At 44.0% G+C, this 27191-nt stretch overlaps 1 protein-coding gene across 4 annotated transcripts in view; it reads left to right on the top strand.

Annotated features, from left to right (window-relative positions):
* The window catches only part of IL1RL2 (interleukin 1 receptor like 2), a 45252-nt gene extending 23786 nt beyond the window's left edge, over nucleotides 1-21466 (top strand). For all 4 annotated transcript variants that reach the window (XM_043603063.1, XM_043603064.1, XM_043603062.1 and 1 more), the window contains 5 exons: nucleotides 1718-1847; nucleotides 2843-2979; nucleotides 4987-5130; nucleotides 14785-14946; nucleotides 16818-21466. In XM_043603063.1, the coding sequence (XP_043458998.1) occupies nucleotides 1718-1847; nucleotides 2843-2979; nucleotides 4987-5130; nucleotides 14785-14946; nucleotides 16818-17185 (941 nt within the window). In that variant the 3' untranslated portion in view covers nucleotides 17186-21466. The remainder of the gene's footprint in view (nucleotides 1-1717; nucleotides 1848-2842; nucleotides 2980-4986; nucleotides 5131-14784; nucleotides 14947-16817) is intronic.
* Nucleotides 21467-27191: the final 5725 nt, after the last annotated feature.

Here is a 27191-nt window from a genome sequence, read left to right as displayed (position 1 = left end):
ATTAACTCATTATACTAGGTCAGGAAACTCTTAACCCTCAAACCCCAAACGAACGTTGTTACAAAGCAAACTTCAGGCCAATCTCATTCATCAACACAGATGAAACACTCTAAGCACATTTTTAGCAAATTTATTTTAACAGCATGTTAAAGAATGTTACCTTGTGGCCTAAGTTGGGTTTACATGAAACAATGCCAAGCTGCTTCCTATTAGGTAATTCATTCTTTTCTTTTGCATTAACAAACCAAAGGAAAAAAAAATAATATATTCACCTCATAGACACCAAAAACCATGAACACCTAAACTAGAAATTTTTTTAAAATTTTGTAAATATTTATTTTATTTATTTTTTTTTTTTTGAGACAGAGAGAGACAGAACATGAATGGGGGGAGGGTCAGAGAGACAGGGAGACAGAATCCAAAGCAGCCTCCAGGCTCTGAGCTGTCAGCACAGAGCCCGACGCGGGGCTCGAACTCACGGACCGTGAAACCATGACCTGAGCTGAAGTCGGACGCTTAACCGACTGAGCCACCCAGGTGCCCCAGAATTTTTTTTTTAAACTTCCTTTAAAACTATGAATGTAAGGGAACATCCTTAATCTGATTTTTAAAAATCTATCTTTAGAAACCTGTAGAAGAAATAACACACTCAAGACTGAACTCTTAAACCCGTTTCCTTGGTTTTGAGGGAGAGCCAAAATCTCAATAGAGTTTCATTTTTTGCTGAATCTGTTTATAATGTTGGTAGGGAAATGTAAAGACTGACTAATAGTTAAGACACTCTTGTCCCAAGCAGGCTCCACTCCCAGCACAGAGCCAGATGTGGGGCTCAGTCCCATGACCTTGGGATCATGACCTGAGCTGAAATCAAGAGTCGGACGCTCAACCGACTGAGCACCCCCCCATATTATTTTCTTGATGGGGTGAAGGTGGTATGGATATGCACTTTACATGTATATTCTATACTTTGTACTATACATGTGTTATAGTTGAGAATTTTTTTTTTTAAAACCTTAATTCCAGCTGGAATAAAGAAACATGAAGTAGACTATTTAGAAATAGAGTAACTTTTTATGTCGTGTAAATAGATGGAATTTATTAGGCTCATAGAACCAAACAAAAGAAAAATATAAAATAAATACATATAAAAATAAAATAAAAATATAAAATTGTTAAATATAATTTGTGGACGTGTGTGGAGTCAGGATAGGGGTCACGATTGGTAAAGTATTTGGAAGATTTGGAACTAGAAAACCAGAGTTCATGTCTCATTTCTTTCTCTAATGTGTGACCTTGGGGGCAGGTCACTAATCTATCTGAACCTCAGTGTTCTCATCTGTAATATGGACCTTATAGCACCTCCTCTTTTTTTTATTGTAGTATAGTTTTGAGGATATGAAGACCTAAGGAGACAATGTGTGTGAAATACTTTGTAAACTTTAAAGTTCTTTGCTAAGTTTCCTAAGACTAGAACTAGTATTTGTGTCCCTAATACTGTGGAAGACATTGGCCAGATATTCGGCTGTTTAAACACCCTGGAAGGCCACTTGTCCCCTATTATTTCTGTCCAAGGAGAGAATAAAGTAGATTAACGTTGAACTCCAAGGGGTATTTTTGGTAATCAAAACATATTCCAGGCTCAGAAGCAAGAGGTTTTGTTTAGCTGATCATTTTTTATAGACTTTCCATGTAATATTTATGAATTTGTTTTTTACAGGCACTACTCTTACTGTAGACTGCAATATAACAGACACAAGGGATAATACAAATCTCCGATCCTGGAGAGTCAATGACACCTTGGTGGATGATTACTACAATGAATCCAAACGAATCAGAGAAGGATTTGAGTAGGTGTTGTGTTTTTCTGACTTCCCTAAAAGTTGGCAAGAATTTCTTCATTTAAATTATTTTGGGGGCGCCTGGGTGGCTCAGTTGGTTGAGCGCTGACTTTGGCTCACATCATGATCTCGCAGTCCGTAGGTTCGAGCCCCATGTCAGGTTCTGTGCTGATGGCTCAGAGCCTGGAGCCTGCTCCAGATTCTTTGTCTCCCTCCTCTCTCTGCCCCTCCCCCACTCATGCTCGCTCTCTCTCTCTCTCTCTCTCAAAAATAAAATAAACATGAAGTGTTTTGATGCTAGTACTGCTTTTTTTAGATGCTTCTCATTGATCCCTCATTACTCCTTTTGGCTTTGTCTCTCAAAGATCTTGCCAGTGCTATGCACAGCCAAACCTTCTTGAATCAGGGGGTGTGAGGTGTTCATGTGTTCAATCCTGCTTACACCCTAGTCAGACACGTGAGGCAAAGCACCAAGTATGGCCTTCATGCAACAAGATCAATTTCTCCCAACTTAAAACCAGCCTCATTCCTGTTTAGTTATAACATGAGCTATAGACCTAGGCTTCAGTAGCAAAAGAGGCAGCAACACGGGGACTCTTAGGGGAGATAGGACTTAATCATTAGCTAATTGAGTGGTATAAACCCAATTTGTGATTATTTAAATTGGGTGGTATAAATCAAGACTACTGAAGGCAGAGGGCAGGAGAAATTGTGTTGAACCCTGCAGGGTTGATAAGTTAGGATAAGTGGAGAGGACCAGGCCAAGGCTCTGGAGGGCTGACGATGCTATCTGTAATTAACAGAGCCACACTGCCTTGTCACCTTCCAGAAGAAAATGAAAAATTTCCACACACCTCACTGAGCCACTCCGTGAAGCCTTCTTAGGGTAACAGGATGGCCCAAAGTGTTCTGTGGGAGAGACTTTTATTCTCTAGACTGAAGATGGTACAGTAGGTTGGGTAAATATGACTCATGTATAACTGCGTGGTTCTTTTCTTTTACAGATCTCACATTTCTTTTCAGAAACATATTTTTTACACAGTGAACATAACCTTCTCAGAAGTGAAAATGGAAGATTATGGCCATCCTTTCATTTGCCATGCTGGAGTGTCAGCAGCGTACTTTATTTTAAAACTCCCAGGTAGTTGTTCAGTGGGGTACATGCTGTTTGGAGGGCTCAAAACAATGACAAGGAGACATATGAAAACAGCATGGCATTAAGCACTTGGCATGAGGCAGCAGAGTGATAGTCAGTAGAAAAACTCAGCATTCATTTCCTGTTTGGAAATGTGATGGTTTTTTTTTTTGTTTTTTTTTTTAATTTTTTTTTGACATTTATTTATTTTTGAGACAGGGAGAGACAGCATGAACGGGGGAGGGTCAGAGAGAGAGGGAGACACAGAATCTGAAACAGGCTCCAGGCTCTGAGCTGTCAGCACGGAGCCCGACGTGGGGCTCGAACTCACGGACCACGAGATCATGACCTGAGCCGAAGTCGGATGCTTAACCGACTGAGCCACCCAGGCGCCCCGAAATGTGATGGTTTTAAACTCATTTCCAGAGCAGATAATATCAACACTCCTGAAGGCGATGAATGACCAACTCAAGAATTTCTGGCCATCACTCCTGTCTACTTACCAGGGGCTTTATGAATCTCATAAATATTGCACGACATGGTTTTCTTATCATGACCATTACAGTATCAAGATCCATGAAGTCTATACATTACAGGTTCCCAGACATGGGTCCTCCTAAAGGGAGGGGTGGCGTTGTTGTTCCAAGAGTTGGGGAAGGACAAAGAGAAGTGGAGGATGGATGGGAAGGGCGGATCTATCTAACAGAAGCTAGAGGTTCAAACAGATGGTCAGGATGAGATTGGGCACCAGCGTGCAGAGCAGATCCACTTGGTTGTGCTGGGATTTAATCAGTGGGCTGCTATTTCTGTTGACCCAGAATGTGTTTTAGTCACGATGCTTTGTTGTGCCATTTATTTAAAGACATGCAGTGGTGCATGGAGATGTCTTCCACCTCAGACTGTTTGCAGTATGGTGTGACTTAGGGCAGGTTGTGATAAGATCTTTAAGGAGTATTTAAAAAAAGGAATGTGCTCTGTGAGTTCAAAGAAAAGAGAACCCCCCCTATACCTACCCCCCCCCCAAGCCAGGCCATCCTCCCCCCACACACACACACCTTCTAGTGGGGACTAGAGCATCAGGAAGGGGCTGATGAAGGAAGTGGTGTATGCGGCGGGTTCTAAGAATGGAGAGATTTTCTCTTCCTCTGTCCTCTTCCACTTTTCGAATTCTCTCCTTCCTAGAGCCTCCTTCCTTCCGTGGCAGCACTGATTTGGGCTGTGGTAAGGGAGAAGGCTGTGTTCCTCTTCTCGGTGGTGGTGGTGGTGGTGGCAGCGGTGATGTGGGAGCATGTCTTTAGGGACTTGACATTCCAGAGGAACTGGTTCTGCTTCTTGGTCATCTCCCACCCACTGCTTTTGCCATAATTGCTCCGCAGTGGTGTTCACAAGCAGAGCAGGGGTAGACGCCCTTTCTGAGATCGTGCCTTGCAGGCAGGCCCCCAACCCAGACCTTGCCGGCACAAAGGGGGCAGTCTGGCTCTCTGCCAGCCTTATGGAGACAACAGAGTTGGCTTTCAGGGGAGGCCGTTGACGGCTCTTTATGACAGACATCCTGCTGCTCAATTTTTGGTGCCCGTGGAAGCAGTTATAACAGGAATAATCAGGAATGTGCAAGAGAACCACCAGGTCTTCCAATACACACGCTTAGGGTCTACCTCTGGAGAGTCTAGTGTTGACTAAGTAAGACCTGGTTGTGTGTGTTTTGGAAGCAGTTCTCATGCCTCAGAACCATGCTGTATCCACCATCAGAAGCGAGAGTTCTGCAGGATTTCCTTCCCCAGGTTCCCAAGAGCACATTTGCTTCCTGAAATTCATGGTCCACGCTAGATTATTCTACTCCCATATACCTGTTATTTAACTGTAAAAAAAATATTTAAGCAGTATCCTCGTTGACCTCTCACACATTTCCATTTGGTATTTGTAATGTGATCTGTATAAGTAAAGTGTATAATTGAGCCTTTGTATTATGATTATTATCTGATTATTTATGTATTTATTTGCTGTCGTTTGTAGCCCCGGATGTTCAAGCTTACTTGATAGGAGGGCTTGTCACCCTGATAGGTGCAGCAGTGTCTGTCACGTACATCTACAACATTTTTAAGATTGACATTGTTCTCTGGTATCGAAGTGCCTTCCTTTCTACTGAGATCGAAGAAGGTAAGTGTGGGTAACCAATGAAAAATGCCTCATACTTGGTTGTTGCTCATCCGTATACCCATTGTAAATATACTTTCACATATTTTGCTAGCTTGCCTTTCATGTTGTTGGCAAATTGGAAGGAAAGAATCTTCCTGGAACTTCTCATGCCTCAGGGAAACAATTGGTCTGTGGTCACCAGCGTTGTTCAGTTAAATAAGGCTTGCAGGCTAGTGGTGACTGAGCAAACATTTGCAAAGCAACAGGAGCAAATCATCTTCCAGGTCCTACTGTGACCATTTTAGAGCCGTTCTCACATCTTCTGGTGTTTCCAAAAGAAGACAATTTCTCCTGGAGTGACAAAGGGCTCCCCATCTGCGATGCATCTTCAACATGGTCGGCACATGAACAGAATTTACATCATGAGGAGTGATGAGCTGCCTGCGGCTGGAGCTCATTCTAGGCCCTGTGCTTGGTACCTGAAAGATTTAAGAGTCAGAGGACTCTCAAGGCTGGAGAGAGACCTGAGTTTGCATTTGGCTCTCTACTTCCGTGTGATCTTAGAAAGTATTTAAGGTTCTTCTCTCTCTGGGCAATAGAATGGAAAGAAACATGAAGGGAGGAAGGAAAGAAGGAGAGAGGGAAGGGAGGAAGGAGGGAGGGAGGGAGAGAGGGAGGGAGAGAAAATGATCAGAGCCTGCCTCACAGAGTATTGTAGGAACAACTGAGTTCAAGTCCAGGAAAGCACTGAGCAAGGACCTGGGGCACAAGGGGCATCTTGTTGTCCGAAGGCCAAAGCCTTCAGCTGCCCCTGCCACTCTGCCCTGGGTTTCAGTTTGGTCTGCGAAGCGTCTGTCCTGCCAGCACTACTCAACATACAAATGCCTGTGAGATCTTGAAACTCCGAGGAGAAGGCATTTCCCACCATCATGGGTTGTTTTTTTTTTTTTTTTTTTTTTTTTTAATTTTTTTTTTTCAACGTTTATTTATTTTTGGGACAGAGAGAGACAGAGCATGAACGGGGGGAGGGGCAGAGAGAGAGGGAGACACAGAATCGGAAACAGGCTCCAGGCTCTGAGCCATCAGCCCAGAGCCCGACGCGGGGCTCGAACTCACGGACCGCGAGATCGTGACCTGGCTGAAGTCGGACGCTTAACCGACTGCGCCACCCAGGCGCCCCTGTTTTTTTTTTAATAAAGTTTTTTATTTATTTTGAGAAAGAGCTAGAGAGCGAGCAGGGGAGGGGCGGAGAGAGGGAGACATAGAATCTGAAGCAGGTCCCAGGCTCTGAGGTGTCAGCACAGAGTCTGACGTGGGACTTGAGCTCACGAGCTGAAGTTGGATGCTTGACCGACTGAGCCACCCAGGCACCCCTGCATTCTCTTTTGGTGGCACAGCTCAGTCGCGGAAACCTGACTCTGTGTGTCCAGCGCAGCCTGAAGCGACTCTAGGTTGCGGACAGTCAGCTGAACGTGGGGTTTCTCTTTGGGGCCGCAGTCCCTGCAGAGTCTCCCTGTTGGCCGCGCTCCTGCCTGCCTGTGGGGCAGGGGACCAGTGCATCACCACTTGTCTTTTCTGACACCCACATGTGAGTGGTCCAGCTGCCCTCTGTTTACTTCCTGACAGGGAACTGCAGAGACTTCAGTGGTGTTTCCAGATCTCTGGCCCTGGTGTGTGGCTCACTCCCGGACTCACTGGGACTCCCAGGAGTCTGAGAGCTGAGGGCCTGTGCAGCTGTCTGCTGGTGAGGTGGAGTTTAGCAGGAAGAGATAAAAGGAATAGTGACTCACCCAGAGCGGTGGGGGGGTGGGGAGCTGAGCAGATGACAGACTCAGGGAGCCCCACCCTCTGCTGGGAGCAGGCTACAGCCCAAATTCGGGCTGAGAATTTGGACATCGGGGCTCATAGTCAAGCCAGGGTTCTATTTTTTTTCTTAATTCCGAGGAGTACTTGCGTACTTTATGATTAATCTCTACAGCTCCGTCTATGAGAACTACCCCTGTAATTCCTCTCTGAGTGTTGGCTTTGACAACGAGTTAGCGATGAGACTTACGATTTGTCCCAGATGTTATTTCCAAGTATTGTATCCCTTAGGGATATTTCCTGAGTTATTTGGGAACTGTGGAGTAATGGGTGGCAAATACAAATGAGGAAATAGATGAAGTGTGTCTTTCTTATGATAAGTTATTTACTCCAATGCGATTAGTTACGCTTTATAACATGAGTAATAGTTAGGTGTGTATAACTCAGTTTTATTGAGTCATCGACAGCCCTAATATCCATGAGTTCTGTATGTTCTCTATTAAATTAGAGGAGTTACTTTAAAAATTTTCCTTCCAGGCTGTGCAAGTGTGTGTAAGACTATAAGAGTGCTCTTACACATCTCCTAGAGAGATTTGTGTATGGCTCACCTGCTTCCAAATAGGTTTGTGGAGAATACAACAATGAAAAACAAACAAAGCAGGTACAGTGAACAGAGGGTAGAACAATAAAATAAAGCTTGGGGGCAGAATTAATGACAAATCTTGGACACTTTTTAAAGATGAGCTTGCTTTAGAAGTAAAGGCAAAGCAATGACAAGATTCATTGTGTGCTTCTCACAAATACCCTTCAGTTGCTCGTGACAGCACATGGCTTTGTCTGGGACAATTTTCCAAGGAAAAGTTTTTGTAGGGAGGCCTTATTTTTCAAGGGTGTAATATAATGAACCTTGTCTGCAACAGCCTTCCCATGGTAAATGTCATAGCATGTTTAATGTGGCTTTTCTTCTAGTGTCTTCCATGTTAAGGCTAAAATGCCAAACCTCATGCAATTTAGTAAAAACACCTGAAGGCCAGATGGATTCTATCTGATTTCTCCATTGGTCCAGTTTGATCAGGTTGGAGATTTAGCAATAATATAAGAAAAGAAAGTAAGGGCTTGAATAATCTTTAAGCGATCTGTCATAAATATTAATTTATGCAAACAAACTTTGTATTTTTTGCCGAGAGCCAATAAAGCCATATGCAGATGCTTTAACATCGAAAGTAGGGCTGAACCTCCTCAGGAAATTAAAAAAGTGTGGCCAGAATCTTCATGAACTGTTACCCCACCACTATATAGAGGCAGGCTATGGGGGTATCTGCCAGCAGGCCATTTTCTCAAAAAGCTTACCAGTAGGTCTACATTTCCACAATTTTTGAGTGAAATAGACAGTTGGGGGGGGGGTGTCCAACTCATTATCTGTTGCCATTCATTGTCACTTTCCCAATTGCTGTTCCATTTACTATGGCTAGGAAGCAAGTTGCCTCAAAACTTTGTGGCACAGGGCAGCCATCTGTATTGCTAATGGGTTCTGTGGGTCAGGATGTGAACAGACACAGAGGGGATGGCCTGTCCCAGCTCCATGATGTCTGGGGACCCAGCTGGAGGACTGGCAGTTGATTCTGGCCATCAGCTGGTGGCCTCGGTTTCTCTCTCAACAGCCTCTCCTTGTGGTCTCTCGGTGTGGGCTCCTGAAGCCCACAGGAGCCCACACAGCGTGGTGATTGGCTTCCAAGGGCTAGTGTTTCAGGAACAAGAGAGCCAGGAAAAGCCATATTTTCTCTTATGACTCAGACCCTAAATTTCTAGTGTCAATTCTACCACATTCTATTTGCCAAGGCAGCTATGGAGTCCTAGCCAATTTTAAGGGAGTGGAAGTAGATTCCACCTCTTTGTGGGGGGGGTGTGGTCCGTTCTGAAAGAGCATGTGGAACTGGAAATACTGCTAGGGCTATTTTTGTAAAAAATGCTGTCTGACCCACTTGCACGAGACTAATCAGGGAGAAACTTTGTGAAGTTTCCTCCTCCCAGTTTTCATCTCAGCCACACCAGAGGGGCGGTGGGCTTGGGTTTGACTCAAAGCTGTGCACTTGGCAGCTGAAAGACTGGAGAAATAACGCGGCCTTGTCTGTCTCAGCTTCCTTACCTGCAATCTGAAGGTATAAACGTGACCCTTACTGTGACTGTGAGAGACACAACCGTGCAGTGCTGGCAGGCAGTCGGCTAAGACGGCCCTTCAAAACTGCAGGCGGATGTGAAAAGCAAAATGGCGTCAGCTTGGTTTTTTGCTATATCGGGTCAATCAGTTATGATTTGATCATTTGGAAGTGACAAGAGCCCACTACGTTTTGAGAACAAGTCGTGAGCATAAGCATTTCTACTCAAAAGCTTCGAAAGAAAAAAAAGATGACTGAAAAATTGGGAGCATTTTATATTTTGAGTTTTTAAAAAGTGTGAGTCCTTCGCTGCCCAGGTCTCTTCTGTCCCGAAGTCTGCACGTTGCACAGCACAGAGCAGCTGTATGTTCACACTCCTCATATAAAAACACGGAATTGGAACGCTGTCAAAAGAGAGAATTCAGGGGGCGCCTGGGTGACTCGGTTAAGCGTCTGACTTTGGCTCAGGTCATGATCTTGTGGTTCCTGCATTTGAGCCCTGCATCGGCCTCTCCACTGTCAGCACAGAACCTGCTTCGGGTTCTCTGTCTCCCTCTCTGTCTGCTCTTCTTCTCCCTTTCACACACACACTCTCTCTCAAAATAAATAAATAAATAAACATTAAAAAAAGGAGAGAGTTCACTTAACATAGTTTTTCATTTTGTTACTTTATTTTATCTTGTTTTGTTTTATTTTTTTTATTTTTTATTTTATTTTATTTTTTTAATTTTTTTTTTTTTTTTATTTTTGGGACAGAGAGAGGCAGAACATGAACAGGCGAGGAGCAGAGAGAGAGGGAGACACAGAATCGGAAACAGGCTCCAGGCTCTGAGCCATTAGCCCAGAGCCTGACGTGGGGCTCGAACTCACAGACCGCGAGATCGTGACCTGGCTGAAGTCGGACGCTTAACTGACTGCACCACCCAGGCGCCCCTGTTTTATTTTATTTTATTTTATTTTATTTTATTTTATTTTATTTTATTTCATTTTATTGTTTGTATGAGAAGGAAGAAAGAGAAACAGCTTGAGGGAAGAGAGACACCGGTGGCAGGGGTTCCGACAGAGGTGGTGATGAACATGGATGTTTGTTGTAGTTTCTAGACCAGGAAATACTGTATTCAGCGGGGAGGCTCTGTTATGTGGCAAAGAAAGTACCAAGCCAACCACCCCTTTACCATAAAAAGGATAAATATTATCATAGTTTTAAGTGAGAAGATTTAATTCCTTTCTAAAGTGTTTAAAAGCATAAAGCCTTTATGAAATCTTAAAAAAAAAATTCACATGTCCCCCAGCTTTAGAAAATCAAGTGTATGACATTAAATTTGATACAGAAAAATATCCACTTATGGAGTAGTGGTATAGACTAGTAACATTGAAGACATTGCACAAGGAGTTTTAGCTCGGTTGGTTTTTTGCCAACTCTAGACACAAATTAATCATCCCTTTGGCACGTGACTTATGACCCTGATTTATTAAAAAGCAAAATCTGCTCATGATCTAAAACTTCTCTCTCTCCTACATAGATGTAACCTCCTTGAGCCTCTGCAAAATCAAGCCCCATGCAGATATTTGGCAGTGACTGATGGAGACCTCCTCTGTCCCATTTCTTGCTCCAGACACTGAAGATAGAATCACACCAAAAGAAGCCCCCATTTTCACACAGTTTCCTTTTATTACAGGGGGTAGAGAGACTGAGGAAGAGTGTGCCTGTGTGCACATGTGTGTATATTACCATTTTCCACAGGATGACCTGGAAGGGTAGGCAGAGACCAGAAGGTTGTCAGTGGTTGGGGTGAGGATTTATGGAAAATGAGAAAAGGCTACATGGAAACTCTAAAGTTCTGTGCACATTTTCACTACAGATCTTCCTTGATTTATGATGGGGGTTGCATCCCAATAAACCCATCATGAATTAAAAATATCATAAGCTGAAAATGCATTCAATGCATTTAACCTGCAGAACATGATAGCTTAGCCCAGCCCACCTTAGACGTTCTCAGAACTCTTACATTAGCCTACAGTTGGGCAGAATCATCTAACACAACACCTATTTTATAATAAAGTATTGACTGTCTCATGTGATTGACTGGATATGGCCCTGAAAGTGGAAAACAGCAGGTGTATGGGTATCGCATGGTTGTCTGTATATGGATTGTTGACCCTCCAGATCACGTGGCTGACTGGGACCTGTGGCTTTTGGGTCTGCCCAGCATCACAGAGAGGAGAGGAATACATATCGCTAGTCTAGAAAAGATCAAAATTCAAAATGTGAAGTATGGTTTCTCCTGAATGTGTATAGCTTTCAGACCATCATAAAGTCAAAAAATCATCAATCGAACCATCCTAAGTTGGGGGACAGTCTTTAGACAAAAACTAAACGAATATAAAATTCTACCTTCTTTTGTTGGGCTTAGAGCCACCCTTCTTTTCAAGTCTATTCAATCCAAAAAACTTCCATAAAAGAGGAATAGAAAGGGATGGCTCTCTCTTCGGTTCCTGTTAGGTTGGCTATGAATTTCTTAATAGCCCGAAGGTCAAAAATCACATTTTCTTTTTTTTGAGTTTATTTTCATTTATTTTGAGAGAGACAGAGACAATGCGAATGGGGGAGGGCCCTTGAGAGAGAGAGAGAGAGGAGACAGAAAATCCCAAGCAGGCTCCGAGCTCCAGCGCCGGAGCCCGATGTGGGGCTCAAACTCAGGAAACCTCGAGATAATGACCTGAGCCGAAACCAAGAGTCGGATGCTTAACCGAATGAACCACCCAGGCACCCCTCAAAAATCACATTTTTCTAATGAGATGGTCACTCAAGCCTTCTAGCATGCTAAAGCTTCTTACTTGTTCATGTGACCCCTGAGTAGAGCATAAACATTCCCCTTCCATGCCCTTCTCAAACTCTCTCTCCTTGATCTCTTTACCCTCCGCTACCAGCCCATTTTTTTCCTTAAGTCCGTTAATATCCAGGAGCTGCCCTACATCCTTTGTGAATTTTTCTCAAGAGTTCCAGGCCGTGGGGAAGTTTCTTTTCTTTCTGTTTCTCCAGTTCATGAGGCCATTTGTTATCTTGCAATGCCTCGTGTTTCTATTTCCAAGTCTGTGAATGGTCTTTCCAGTTAGATGTGTCTTGTTCATCTGTACGCAGGTGAGCACAGTGACTGTTACATGTGGTTAGTTGCTCAATAAATGCTTGGCTCATCCTGGTGATGACGAAATGTGCTGCCGTGTTTGGCTTCTCAGTTTCACACAGGAAGTTCCTAGAGTCTGCTCAGAGGCTTGGTCTCTAGAGTGCTATGCGCAATTGCAGTGATGGAATTCACTAATGGGTCTGAATTGTGAGAGACTTGGTCGGTTTTGCCAGGTACAGTTACAAAAGTCCGCCATTGCACAGGGCCCATGGAAACTCCTGCCTTCAGTTCTCATTTTCACCACAGGGAGTGGTGGACTTAGAGTCAAAGGAGTCAGGTTGCAATTGGGGCTGCGTCATCTTGAAGTGATGCTTATATAATGGTGAAAAGACCATCCTCCTCCTAGATCGATGTCCACGGGGTAGGAAACTCTGAACTGTAATTGACAAATCACTGGAGGCTCAATATGGACAAATCTGAGACTTAAAATCTTCACAAGGACCTAGTCAGAAGGGGTCAAAACCCACACTTTTGTGAGTGTTACCTCCTGGAAGTCTGACCTGGCTCTGACAGTAAATATTCTGCCCCCAGAAGGGGAGGAGAAAAATCATTCTGAAATATCCTAGAGCACTGTGTTCTTATTAACAATGCCTGCCCTCAGGATAAACTACTTAATGAAAGCCTTACCTGCTAGGGTGTTATCAGAGCCTAACTGACCTGCGCAGAGAGAAATACCCAACTCCAGCCCAATCTAGCCATCCTGCCCCACCTAAGTGGGGATAAAAAACTGAGCAATGCTTGTGAAGTTCATAATCCAGAGTCACTGAAGGACTGAGATCTAATCATAGGGACCATAGACTGCACACCTCACCACCCTGTTACTAAAGGGTGTTTTTTTTTTTTTTTAGCACTTTCTTTTACCTGGCACATTCTATCCAGCTATCAGGAAAAAGTATGAGTCATATTAAAAGGCAAAAACACAATTCGAAGAGACAGCAAACATCAGAGCCAGATATGGCAGGAATGTTGGCATTATCAGACTGGGAATTTAAAATATTCCTGATTAGACTATAGATGCTGGCGAGGATGTGGAGAAACGGGAACCCTCTTGCACTGTTGGTGGGAATGCAAATTGGTGCAGCCACTCTGGAAAACAGTGTGGAGGTTCCTCAAAAAATTAAAAATAGACCTACCCTATGACCCAGCAATAGCACTGCTAGGAATTTACCCAAGGGATACAAGAGTACTGATGCATAGGGGCACTTGTACCCCAATGTTTATAGCAGCACTCTCAACAATAGCCAAATTATAGAAAGAGCCTAAATGTCCATCAACTGATGAATGGATAAGGAAATTGTGGTTTATATACACAATGGAGTACTACGTGGCAATGAGAAAGAATGAAATATGGCCCTTTGTAGCAATGTGGATGGAACTGGAGAGTGTTATGCTAAGTGAAATAAGCCATACAGAGAAAGACAGATACCATATGGTTTCACTTTTATGTGGATCCCGAGAAACTTAACAGAAACCCATGGGGGAGGGGAAGGAAAAAAAAAAAAGAGGTTACAGTGGAAGAGAGCCAAAGCATAAGAGACTCTTAAAAACTGAGAACAAACTGAGGGTTGATGGGGGGTGGGAGGGAGGGGAGAGTGGGTGATAGGTATTGAGGAGGGCACCTTTTGGGATGAGCACTGGGTATTGTATGGAAACCAATTTGACAATAAACTTCATATATTGAAAAAAATAAAAATAAAAAATAAAATAAAATATTCCTGATTAGTATGCCACGGGATCTCATGGATAAAACCAGACAGCATGTAACAACAGACAGGTGATGTAAGCAGAGAGAAGAAAATCCTAAAAAGAACCAAAAAGAAAGCTAGCAATTAAAAACAAACAAACAACTGTAGCAAAAATGAAGAGTGCGTCTGATGGGCTTCTTAGTGGAGTGGATATGGCTGAGCAGAGAATCTCTGAGCTTGAGGATATCACTCTAGAAACTTCTGAAACTGAAAAGCTAGAGAACAAAGACTGAAAAAAAAAAAAAAAGATATCCAACGAGTGTGGGACTACCACAGAAGGTGTAACATAAGTGTAATGGGAAGACCAAAGGAGGAGAAAGAGAGAAAGGAACATAAATATCTGAAACACGACTGACTGAGAATTTCCCCAAATTAATGTCAGACACCTCTGAGAGTACCAAGCAGAATAAACAAACAAAGAAACAAACAAACACCTAGACCTATCATTTTCAAACTGTAGAAGATCAAAGACAAGAAAATCCAAACATCCTAAAAGAAGCCAGACGAAAAAAAACACCTCACCTGTCGAGAAACAAAGATGTGCGCTTCATTCAACCTGCCCTCAGAAATGACACAAGCAAAAGACAGTGAAGAGGAACGTTTCAAGCCCTGAAAGAATGAGAGTTGCCTGGTGTGGCAGTGCTTGGCACTGAGCCAGCCAGTGGGCACTCCAAAGTCAATGAGCCCAAGGGAAGGATGTCAGGGTAGCAGCTCAGAGTTTCGCCGTGGTCGCATAAAAGAATGTGGTAGGAATAATCCCACGACTGTATCCCATTTCCTTTTCAGATGGGAAGCTGTATGATGCCTATGTCTTGTACCCCAAGCCCCAAAGAGAAATCCAGAGTCACGAGGTGGACACACTGGTGTTGAAGATTCTGCCAGAGGTGCTAGAGAGGCAGTGTGGATACAAATTATTTATATTTGGTAGGGATGAATTTCCTGGACAAGGTAAGTTTTGAGTATCAAAGGTATAAAAGCAGCAGATAAAGAGGGAGAGGGAGGTCTCTGTTCCTTCACTTTACAAATGGTGGGGTGGGGGACTCTCCTTTCCTTCTCCATGGAAACATGGAGAGTCCCGTACCTCCCCAACCCACAGACCCTGAGCCAAGTTAGGACCGGGCCTCTTATCTCTGGGGCCCATTCCTGCAGGAGGGTGACTGGAATGCCTGGTTGAAATAATGTGACTCTTGGCAGCCTTGGCCAAGAGACTGAAAGGAGACAAGGGCTCATTTGCCCTCATGCCCTTGAGACTAACTGCTGAATGTATTCCATCAGCTTGAATATATCAATCCGCTCATGTTTAAAGCTGATCTTATAAACCTCAACCCCCCAGGCTTTTCCTGCATAAGTAAAATAGAATTCATTTATTTATGTCTCCCATTGGACAGCAGTGAAGCTTTGGGCTATGCAGGCAACCTCTCTGAACCTCAGTTGTCTCATCTGTCAAATGGGGATGAGAATGCTTCCCTGACTTGGCCAAGAGAATGAAATGAGGCAAAACCCAAGCGGAGACCAGTATGGAGCTTAGCACATATGAGACATTCAGCAGATAAAAGTTTCCCTTTTGACCTACAAGTTTTCCTTCCCGGAACTCTATACAATAAATGGCTGAATTTTGAAATAAACATCCTTTACTGGTCAAAAGGAAACCAAAATTACTTTACAACATTTGCTAGTGGCCTGTCCTGGGTCGTTTGCAAAGGTTGCTAAGTACTTTGGATTTGTAGGCTGCTCATATCCATGGTGAGCTACAACTATATCTCAGCCCTCATCTTCTCAAGTCATAAAATCATCCTTCATGAGGAAATGAAAATTTGATCTAACGCTTGCCATAAACATGTGGGAGAGTTAAGACTTCGTAAGCACATTCTGTCACTTACTTACTCAGCAAATATTTATTGAGCACCTACTATGTGCCATGTAATATTCTAGGCACTAGAAATATAAAAATAAACCAAAGGGAAGAAGAACATGATCTTGGGAAGGCCACAATCTATTTTTATATTCTAGGAATAAGGAGGATATAAAAATTAATCTTTATGGCTAAAAAAGACAAAGTTGCATCCATAGCTGGATATTTCAAGAACTCTCCCCAAGAAATCATCAGGGGATGTTATTCATTTTCACATTAGTTCTATAAGTCCTGGGCCTTTAAGTAGCTGTGAAGCACAAAAGGAAAACACCGATAAAGATTAATACAATGTTTGAGCTATCTACATTTTCCCTATCCTTTTAAAATCTATTTAAAAAATGTGTTAATCATCTAATATATACCAGCCCTTCAGCTAAGTTGGAGATATCAACTTGGGGATGATAAAACCCTTGTTCAGAGTAGTTCACAAGGTGGAGCCTGAGGAAAGTGACAGCTAACCACCAAAAAATAAGACTTATGAATACAAAGGACCAATTTTTCAGGGAAAGTCAGGAAGGTTTCACAGAGGATGTGATAAATGTTTGAAAAAAAAAAAACTTTCACTGGGGAGGCTGGGTGGCTCAGTCAGTTAAGTGTCTGACTCTTGATTTCAGCTCAGGTCATGATCTCACAGTTGTGAGATCGAGCCCCATGAGATCCCCATGAGATCAAGAATGGAGCCAGCTTGGGATTCTCTCTCTTTCCCTCTCTGTCCCTTCCCCGCTCGCTTTCTCTCTTTCAAGATAAAGAAATGAACTTAAAACAAGTTTATTAATCCATTCCTAAGTCACTTTTATTTTAAAGCCCACACTGTCTTCCTGGGTCCCCTTTCTAATATTCTCAATAGCACTGAGGTCTGGGCTGTTTCACTCATGAGATAATCCGCCTCTTCTTTCTTTATTTCCAGCTGTGGCCAATGTCATTGATGAAAACATCAAGCTGTGCAGGAGGCTGATCATCATCATAGTTCCTGAATTCCTGAGCTTTGACCTGTTAAAGAACATGTCCGAAGAACAAATCGCAGTCTATAATGCGCTCATCCAGGACGGGATGAAGGTCATTCTGATTGAACTGGAGAAGGTCAAGGACTACACGGCCATGCCAGAGTCAATTCAGTACATCAAGCAGAAGCACGGGGCCATCCAGTGGAGTGGGGACTTCACAGAGCAGTCACAGTGCGCAAAGACCAAGTTCTGGAAAAAAGTGAGATATCACATGCCACCCAAAAAGCCTCCACCGTCTTCTTCCGCCCAGATGCTGAAGCACACGGACTGAGACCTCATAGCCGGCAAGTGGGGGGCCAAGGTGGGTTCACCACCAGTGATAGCATTGTTGGCACGGGGTGGCTTACAGAGGGACAACGATGCATCACACTTGGACCATCTGCTTGAAGCTTGCTACCGTATATACTTGTGGTGAGAGGGCCTGTGTCTGCTGCTTGTTTTGATCAGAGCTACTTCTTAAGGGAAAGACGTCACCTCTCCAGAAGGCCCTCCTTCACTTACAGGCTCTCATGAACACTCCCTGAATGCAGAGATGTAGCACGTGAGCCCTGGGGTAATGGGACGCGAGAGTTGTAGAGTGGCGGTTAAGATGTCAGGAAGTTTGGCATGCAGTGTAGCATACGTGGGGCCAGAGACGGAAGTCAGGGAATGGCGGGGAGGGCAGGCGAGGATAATGGCACTTTTTTCATGACCACAGTCGTAGCACATTGATACTGGAAGCCACTTAAAGGTCACACAGACTAGTGGGGACCAAGTGTGGCGCCACTGGGATTGCACATTAGTTACCCTCCTGCAGGACTCCAGTCTTGAAAGACTTTATCCACCAAATCAAAATAAGTAACAATTCGCTTGTTTTTCCAGCTGGCCTATGAAGGCCAGAATTCTTAGAAGCATGTGAGAGACACAGCTGGCACACCAACATGACGCAATTCTAGTCCATGTCAAACAAAGCCATCTGTCAGTTAGCCGGTGTCCCCTTATCACAGGTCAATCTATGTTTGAACAAGGCATGAGGATTTCTGATGCTAAAAATTCGCTGTAAACTCATCTGTAAACTACTGTCAAAGACCTGACCTGAGGCTTAGATAGCGTCCAAGTTCTGTGGTTTTGACATCAAACCCTAACAAGTGACCTGCTGTGGTCAGAATGTTGTATCTCCCAAATTCACATGTTGCAACCCTAATACCCAATGTCATGGTATTGGGAGGTGAGGCCTTTGAGGAGGAGGTGAGGTGATTGGGTCATAACGGTGGAGACCTCACGAATAGGATTAGTACTCTCGTAAAAGATACCCCAAGAGGTCCCTTGCCCCCTTTGGCTATGTGAGGACACAGCTAGAAGTCTGTGATCTGAAAGAAAGCCCTCACCTGACCATGAGGGCACCCAGTGTTAATAAGCCACCCAGTGTATTGTGCTTCATTATAGCAGCCCAGACAGACTAAGGCATGGCCCGAATGAAGGGTCATGGGGACTGGAAGGGAATCAGCCAATGGGCAGGACAGGGGCTGGGGAGGGGGAGGAGGAGCAGGAGGGGTGAGTTGGGAGAACAAAGACCCTAGCATGCAGGAATGAGCAGAGTGGACGGAGTCTGGGGGATGGGGGACAGGAATAGGTGGCTGTGTGACCTTCTTGACAGGCTGCAGACAGCATAAAGTGTCTGGTGGGATCTTACGTCATGAGGAGCCCCCTCAAGTCTTTTAGAATTTAGGTTCCGAGGTGACCTAAGGTTACACATTTCTTTGCCATCATACGCCAGTTCTCACTTAGCGTCAAGCCCCTCTTTATTTTATGTAACGTTTGTTCTTTGAAGATTTTTTCATTGTGCTGAAGTATATATAATGTGAAATTTACCATCTCAACCATTTTTAACTGTATACTTTAGTGGCAGTAAATACATTCACCTTGTACAACCATTAGAACCGTCTGGTTCTAGAACTTTATCATCTTCCCCAACTGGAACTCTGTCCCCATTAAACACTAACCCTCCCTCCCCGCTGTCACAGCCCCTTCAATGTTCTGCTTTCTATGTCTATGATTTTGGCTATGCTAGGTCCCGCATGTAAGTGGAATCATACAGGATTTGGCCTTTTGTGACTGGCTTAGTTCACTTAGCCACATGTCACTAAGATTCATGTGTAATATTTGCTTTTTGTTTCATTATTCTTATTTAGTCCCTCCCTCCCTTCTTTATTTCTTATCTGCTTGAAGAGTAGCATGTGTCTATTTTATTACGGGGACTAGGGACAATCACCAGAAGTAATAAGCTTATTAGGGTCCTTCTAATCAGGTGTTTGTAAACTCTTGGCTTCTTGGTTTCTGTATAACACGGGAGTCTGAATTCCTCATGGAGGATTTGCCAGTTTAAGGAAAAGAAGCTATTTCTCTGGATGTACCCAGGAGCAAAGCAATGGCCACTGATGTGTTCCTCATTCTGTTCCCCTCGCTGCCTCAGTTTTCTCTTCTCTGCTTTGTACCTGGAGATTGCTATCGATGCTGGAGAAGGCTTGTTGGCTGCGGGGGTCAGACAGGCATTTTGCCCTTCACTTTGGCTTATGTGGAGTCCATGCCCCAAAGCCTCCCCCTTCCTTCCAAGCCCTTTCTTTCCAGGGGATGAAGAGAGACAGAGAAGCCCCAAGAGTCAGGATACACTTGAAAGAACTCTGGCCATGATATTCAGGGAAAAAAATTTTAACTGAAGGGGGGAAAGAAAATCAATCGGCATTGAACGTTTTGCAGTAGGCAGCCCACAGTTTTTGGAGAATCCTAAGCTTTCTACTACCTTCTTAAAGTCACACAAAGAATGCCTCTGGAGACAGGCGCTCCTGTTGAGACCCACGGCATCCACGACTGGGGCCCATGCTGTGAGCGCTCAGCTGCAGTAACTTTCCAAACCGTACTGCCCTGCCTGCTGGCTGGTGTCCTCTTCTTTAGGCAAGGACCCCGAGCCTTCCTGATCCCCTGAGTATCCACACAGGGCTACCGGCTCCCATGGAGGCTTTGAATATTGTCCCCGCTTGCAGCTTGGTCTTGATTATGAGGAGCTCAGGGAGTTTCGAAGCCTAATCCTGGGAGGTAGGTGTCAGGAATAACCTTCCGCTGGGCTCACTCTACCACACAGTATCCCAGGCCGGGAGAGTGTTTGAAGGAAGTACCTGAACTGGGGAGACCCAGCTGAGGCCTATCCTGGGCCTCCGGAGGACCGTGCTGTCACCCCTCCTCTAGCCTCAAGCCAGTCCTACCACCTCTCAGATCATGTTCCATTCTCCCTGAGACACTCAGTGGCTGTGAGTCCAAGCACCCTGGTATGGTACCGGAAGTTGCTCACTTCTTGCCATTATTTCATTGGAACGCCCCTGAAATGAAACTCGACAATATGTCCTGAAGACTCTACTTGCCTCAGAGCCTTCCAGAATTTCTGTAACAGGAGTTCAGAGGCATTGTTTGGTTGGGGTAGTGGTGGTGGGTGGGAGAGAAGGGCTTGAAGTAGCGTGTGTGCAGATAGCCCTTGGCCGAGGATGGAGAGACCATTAATTCCGCGGGTCAGAGAATGGGCTGGTCCCTAACAGAGATTTCAAGGAAGGGGTGCTGGGATTCCACTGAGGATCCTCAATTTGATCCACAATGCAGCCCCCGAAATGTGCATTTCCACTGTTTTGTAGGTGTTCTTTAACATTACATCTCAGCACTTAGACCCGTGATTAAGTTGCTCGCGATCGTGAAGTGTAAGCTTCATACTAAGTACTCGCCCATCTCATTCTCAATTTTATTATTACTAGTTTCCTGGTTCCAGCAGTTCCATTTTTAATTTCCACCAGTTTTTAGTGGAACAAAGGGATACAATGTGGTAAAAATGTAAGTGATTGAATTAGCCTGGCTTTGCCACTGAAACATAGATTAGAAGGTAAAAGCAAAAAAATATTCAGTTGTCAGCTGTGGACTCATGTCTAAGTTTGCACAACTAGGAAGGTTTAGGTGTCACCGGATAGTCGATAGAAAGGCAGATTATATGAAAGCTGAAGGCCACCACTGATTCTCTCCTGTTTTCCCCAGTGGGGCGTGGTGAGGTAAATGGGGCTCCGGATAACCTGAGGGGACAGGACTCACCTGGGGGCAGGGGTGAGAGGTGAATAGGTCAAAGAAAAGATGAAACATGTGTTGAACCCCTCCGTTACCTTTTGGCCCACCTTCCTGTAATGACTGAATCAACCACAGGACCCACTTCCTTTGGTTTCTCCCCTCAAATACTGTGAGTCTGCCTGTGAGAAAGTCCTGGGTGAAGACTGAGTCACATTAAATAGAGGGTCCAGGAAGGTCTGGTCTTTTCCCAGAAGGTCAACCGAGATAAAGACACGTATGCGAAAGTGCCTGGCACAGGCCATAGAGTCACGAGGAGTCGTCTGACCTACCTGGGGCCGGGGGGCACAATCCCCCAGCGCCTTCTGCCCCTGCCAAACTGCGGTGACTCAGAGGTCTGCCTGCTCTGGCCCAGTCGGTTGACCTTTCTTTGGCTCTTGATCCTGACTCAGTTTTTAATAAACTTTCCTCCAACAGATGCTTTGTTTGGTTGATTTATCCAGGGCCGTGTCTGGAAAGTTAAAGTGGAAAATTCCTCCCTGGTTTCCTTCTTTGAATAAAGACTGTTCTATAGATGACGAATCCGCAATGTCTAGAAGAAGTGATGGGGGCGATGGGGGCCCTCTTAGCGGCAGCACGTCTGTTGTGACGGCTAAAGGCCACTCTTCTCAGATCTCAGATGGATTCCTCTGGGGCCTTCGTGGATGGGGCTCTGTACACACTGTCTCCCTCTCCCCTCCCTCCCCAGGTAGCTTCGAAGGGATGCTGCCATTTGCTTGAATCAAAATCAAACCCTGGACCTCGGAGAGAGAGAGAGAGATTCTTCCCTTGAGAAGGGAAATCGGTGCTTGTGGCTCTGGCCCTGCTCTCCAGAGTCACCTTTCCTCAGAGGTTCTTATATTAACAACAGTTGCCATTGCCCACCGCGGGCGATCTGGCCTGTCCACCCTTGACTAATACCTAGAAGCGCAACTGACACCTGCAAGGACCAAAAAAGATTTTACAGGACGAGAAGGGATAACAAAAGAGAGTGAAAGTCTCCAGCGTGGCTCAGTTGGTTAGCGTCTGACTCTTGATCTGGGCGCAGGTCACGATCTCACGGCTTCGTCGGTTCGAGCCCTGCATCTGGCTCCGGTGACTGCACTTGTGGTGCAGGGCCTGCTTGGGATTCTTTCTCTCCCTCTGTCTCTGCCCCTCCCCTGCTTTCTCTCTCTCTCTCTCTCAAAATAAATAAATAGACATTTAAAAAAAGAGAGAGAGAGGGTGAAATCCACAGGGATATACCATCAGATGGTCCGACTACAGGATGGAGTCTTTCTTGTCCTCATCAGAATGCTTTTCCCTCACCTCCCACCATCTCAGAAGAGGACCAAGCACATCGTTTCCGATTCGGGCCCCAAATGCGCTCAAGGGAGACACAGGTGCACTCACACCCCGCGGAGAGACCTCGCACCAAATGCTTGGCCGGAGTATGCTGTGTTTTGCAATCTCTGGCTGTGCGGTGAGGCTGGTGTTGGGATTCTAGCAGCTCCGCCACAGAGAGCTGGACGTGGCGAGAGCAGGTGGGGCATCCCTGTGGGCCGCAGCCGGCTGAATCAGTTACAGAGGCCCGTGCCTGAACAGCACACGCCCCTTCCCCTTTCTGGCCACGAGAAAACATGAAGCTGCAAGTCTTGCAACGATCAGAAGTCCATCGAGTAAATTCAGAACTCTCAATTCTGAAACCTAAATCTCGCTTTTGTTTGTTCAGAGCTCATATGAAAAGGACAATTTTATCAATCTAGAAATTAAAAACCCTTTTCTACCACAACCAGGTTACCAGTGTGTCGCCATTCTATTTATAACTTGACGACACGACCCGGGTGACTGTGTCCCCTGAAAAACTGGGCAAAATCCAAACTGCGATTATAGTTACAGAAAAATGTGAGAATAATGCGCAGTGGCTTCCTTTCCCTCCTACTCAATGGCTGTATTAGTTCTTAATCTGAGTCACTGATACCTACTGTTTTATTTGATTTATTCACGTTGTCCCTTAACTTACCCAGAGAAGCTCTGGAGACCAAAGGTTTACACAGTGATGGTTTTGTGGTCACACCCTCCTTTCTCCCTGTTTCCCTCCTGCTCTGTGTGTTATCAGAACCTCCTGCTCTTCACCACCGCCAGCACTCTGCTTAGCATCTTTCTAGAAAAGAAAAACATAAGGAGTGAAAGTTGTTGGACAGGGGCTGGATGAGTTTTCAATACATCTGTCGAATGTGGTCAGCCCAGAGAGCCATGATTTATTGTCTCCCTATCCCAGATGGAGCCACATGTAGGACAAACCAGGGGTGCAGACCTTAGAGACACGCAGCTTAGGTTGTACATGAAGTGCTGGCCTCTGCTACCAAGGGTGTTCATGTTTTGTAAACGGCAAACTGCAGGATTAACTACATTTTACATTGCAACTCCATACACACACACACACACACACACACACACACGTACGAGCGCGCGCGCGCGCGCGCGCGGAGAGAATGAAAAAAAACAATTCCGTTTTTTGTTACATGTTCGATTCTGTTTTGTTCTCCTCTCGTTCAGTTTTTCAAAATGCGAGGTCACGGCCCACCGACTTAAGGACCACCTTCTGGTTTTCCAAAGCAATTTGAAAAACACAGCACCAGCTTCCCAGCCTACTGGTGACCCAGCCAATCATGACATTCTGCTTTCTTTAATCAACAAGGCTTTATCAAGAACTTATTATAGTTCTTCTTTATCTAACTTCCGGGTCAATTAGCTTTGTTTATTTTAAATGACCCCAGGGCCGGCAGAAGTCTCTCCCACAGCAGTTTTAAATGAACAGAAGCTCCTGCCTGAGTAAGAGGATAAGAGGAAAAGAAAGCGGGTGAAGGCCTTTGAGAAAGAGAGAAGCATTTCCTCTCATGAGACACAGGAGAAAAGGACATTCACGCCTTAACCTGGTAAAAAAGAAAGGACGCTGGTGCCTCCCCACGGCTCCACTGCGCCCTCTGCTGGCGGCTGAGGGAATGCTCTCCATCTGGCACCTTGCTCAAGAGATGATGTTCACCGGTGCATGTAAGCTTTCGGAGGGTCTTTAACTTAAGGCCAAGAATAGCTTTCCTCTTCTTAGGCCGTGGCAAAGGTTGAAGTATTCAGTGCCATTTTTCTAAGTCTGTCACTATGTTCTTAACCCTTGCGCTTCAGAGACGGCAGTACTGAGCCCAAGAGTTGTGATGGGGGCCAGAAGGTCCTCCTTCTTCTGTGTCCACAAGACAGAGCTCTAAGCATAATGGCTCCAGAAGGGTGTCCCTGACTTCAGACTGCAGTTACAACCCCACCGCCTGCTAACTGAGTACGTCTGCACAACTGGTGATTTTCTCAGGCAAGTCACAAACTCTGTGCCTCAGTTGCTTTAGGTATAAAAAGAGGACGATAAAAGCACCTACACTGTAGGATGACCAGCAAGTAAATATAATGCCTGTTGGCACCTAGTAAGACCTCAGTGGACATCGGCTCTTATTACATTGTAATAACAATATTATTTTTTACTATATTGTCATTTTTACCAAAATTATTATTCTTTTGCACTCATGATTTTTACTCCTGCGTTAGTGCTCATGATGATAATGATAGTTAACGTTTACAGAGCACTTACAACACTCCAGATACTCTCCTACATGCTTTATATGCATTACTTCATTTTCGGCTCTGTGGGGCAGGCATGCTAAGGAAGTCTGCTTTGCAGAGGAAGAAAGAGAGGCAGAACATGGGTTCAAGCTTTCTAATCTCTTTGTTCCATCAGCCACAGGTCTCATTTCCAGAACCCGGGTGAGGATAGTACTTCCTTGATAGGTTGGTTTTGAGTATTATATATGTGAAAAGCACTTTAGACCCTAGAGAAAAAACTGGTTGTTGGTGTCACCATAAATATGGGGAACCCCAAATTATCTTACATAATTTATAGAGCTAATGTATGGAGTTGTTCCACTTTAAGAAAAACCTGATTCTATAAAATATATAAGCTCATGGATTAGAGAGTGATTACATTGTTTTGCATTTTAAATGAAAGAATAGATTATAGGGCTCATTTAAAGAGTATTTCTCAAAGTTAATATGTGCTAAATAAAAAAAACAGGAAAACACAAAATACTAGAAAATGCAGATGTATATTATACTGGGTCAAAACAAAGGAAAAGAAAGACTGACATATTTTACTACATAATCATAAGTGACATAAAAAAGTAGGGGTGGCCGGGTGGCTCAGTCTGTTAAGCGTCCAACCTCGGCTCAGGTCATGAACTCATGGCTCGTGAGTTCAAGTCCCATGTTGGGTTCTGTGCTGACAGCTCAGAGCCTGGGGCCTGCTTTGCATTCTCTCTCTCTCTCTCTCTCTCTCTCTCTCTCCCCCCCTCCCCTGCAGACACTCTGTCTCTCTCTCAAAAATAAATAAACATTAGAAAAATTTTTTAAAAAGCATAGAATAAACCAAAAAACTGTGGGCAAAAGTATGAAGTTAAGGGTTGATATCCATAATGCGCCCTAGAAAAAGGGCCAAAGGAAATGAACAGGTAATTTACAGTATAAGGGCAAATTCATATAAATGCTTAGGGAGTGAGAAAGTGTATAATGTCACAAATCATCTGTGCCAGATACCATGCTAACCTCTTTAAATACATTATCTCATTTAATACTTTCAATTATCCTATATAGTCTCTTTAAAAAAAAAATAAAGAAACTAAAGATATAAAAGATTAGGTAACCTATCCAGGAGGTAACACAGTTATAAGAAATGGCCTTAGGGAAATTTATCGCTGATTGGGTGTTTTATGACATTGGAGCATTACTGTTAATTTTTTTTTATGATAATGGTAGTATTGGTATGTTTCCGAAACAGTCTTTGTGTTTCAGAAGTGATATGTTGAAACGCTTATGAGTTAAGCATTGTGATGTCTGAGATTTGTCCCCAAATAATCCAGTGCAGGGAGAGGTGGAGACCATGGAAGAATTGATGGCTATGAATGAGGTTCATGGGGGTCCAGCATACTATTTTCTCAACTTTTTTATGTTTAAAATTTTCTCCAGAAAAGTTTGAAAACCAGAGTAGTTAAAAGAAAATTTTAAAAAACCCCACCCAATTCTCAGACATTTAAGCCAGTTTGCCTGTGAAAACAACAAAGACTGTGTTCTATAGGGTAGGATGAAGCTAGAGAAGGAGGCATTTCGCTTTGTTTTGTTCGGACAATGTAGACAGCTCTTGCTTTTCTCGACTTTCTGCCCACTAGAAAAACTCATAAAATGGGAAGTTACTTAAAACCAATCTTTATTAGCATTTTAGCCTACATATGAATATTTACAAAGATTTGATCTTGAAATACATACCTAAATGTTCTCTAGTAAAATACTAATATACCAATATAGCAATAGCACATGGACATAGTTACGAGCCAATAAACACAAAGCTCCATTTTTATTCAGGTATAATTGACATACAACATGATATTAGTTTTAGGTGTACAGCATTATGATTTGATATTTGTATGTATTGTAAAATGGTCACCACAATAAGCCAACATCTTGTGATGAGAACTTTTAGGATCTACTCTCTTAGCAAGTTTCAAATATGCAGTACAGTATTATTAACTATAGTCACCGTGCATCGCTTTTAACGGTAGCATAGCATTCCATTGGATAGAGGTATTATACTTTATTTAATCCTTTGACTTATGGATGTTTAGGTTGTTTCCAGTCTGTAACTTTGGCAAACACGGCTCATTCACCTGATGATTTGCCTTGGGTAAATTACTGGAAATAGGATTTCCAGATGAAGACATCTGGTACATCCTTCCAAATTCCCCTCCAGAGAGCTTGTACTAGTGGTGACTCACACCATGTTGACCGAAGATGCCAGAAAGTGAAATAGTCTAAGGTGTGTCAGTGGAGAATTTTAGGCTCGTATTTGAGTTCCTATTTTGGTAATGACAATGGGAAACTTCTTGTTTTATACATTTTTGTACATTTCAAAAGAAATGATCGACAAGATAGGGTGGGATTTTTTTTTATTCTTATTTTTTAATGTATATTTATTTATTTTTTTTTAAATATGAAATTTATTGTCACATTGGTTTCCATCCAACACCCACTGCTCCTCCCAACAGGTGCCCTCCTCACCCACTTTCCCCTCCCTCCCACCCCCCATCGACCTTCAG

This window comes from Prionailurus bengalensis, chromosome A3 (assembly GCF_016509475.1).
Source record: "Prionailurus bengalensis isolate Pbe53 chromosome A3, Fcat_Pben_1.1_paternal_pri, whole genome shotgun sequence".
Classification (NCBI taxonomy): domain Eukaryota; kingdom Metazoa; phylum Chordata; class Mammalia; order Carnivora; family Felidae; genus Prionailurus; species Prionailurus bengalensis.
This window is presented reverse-complemented; position numbering and strand designations above follow the sequence as displayed.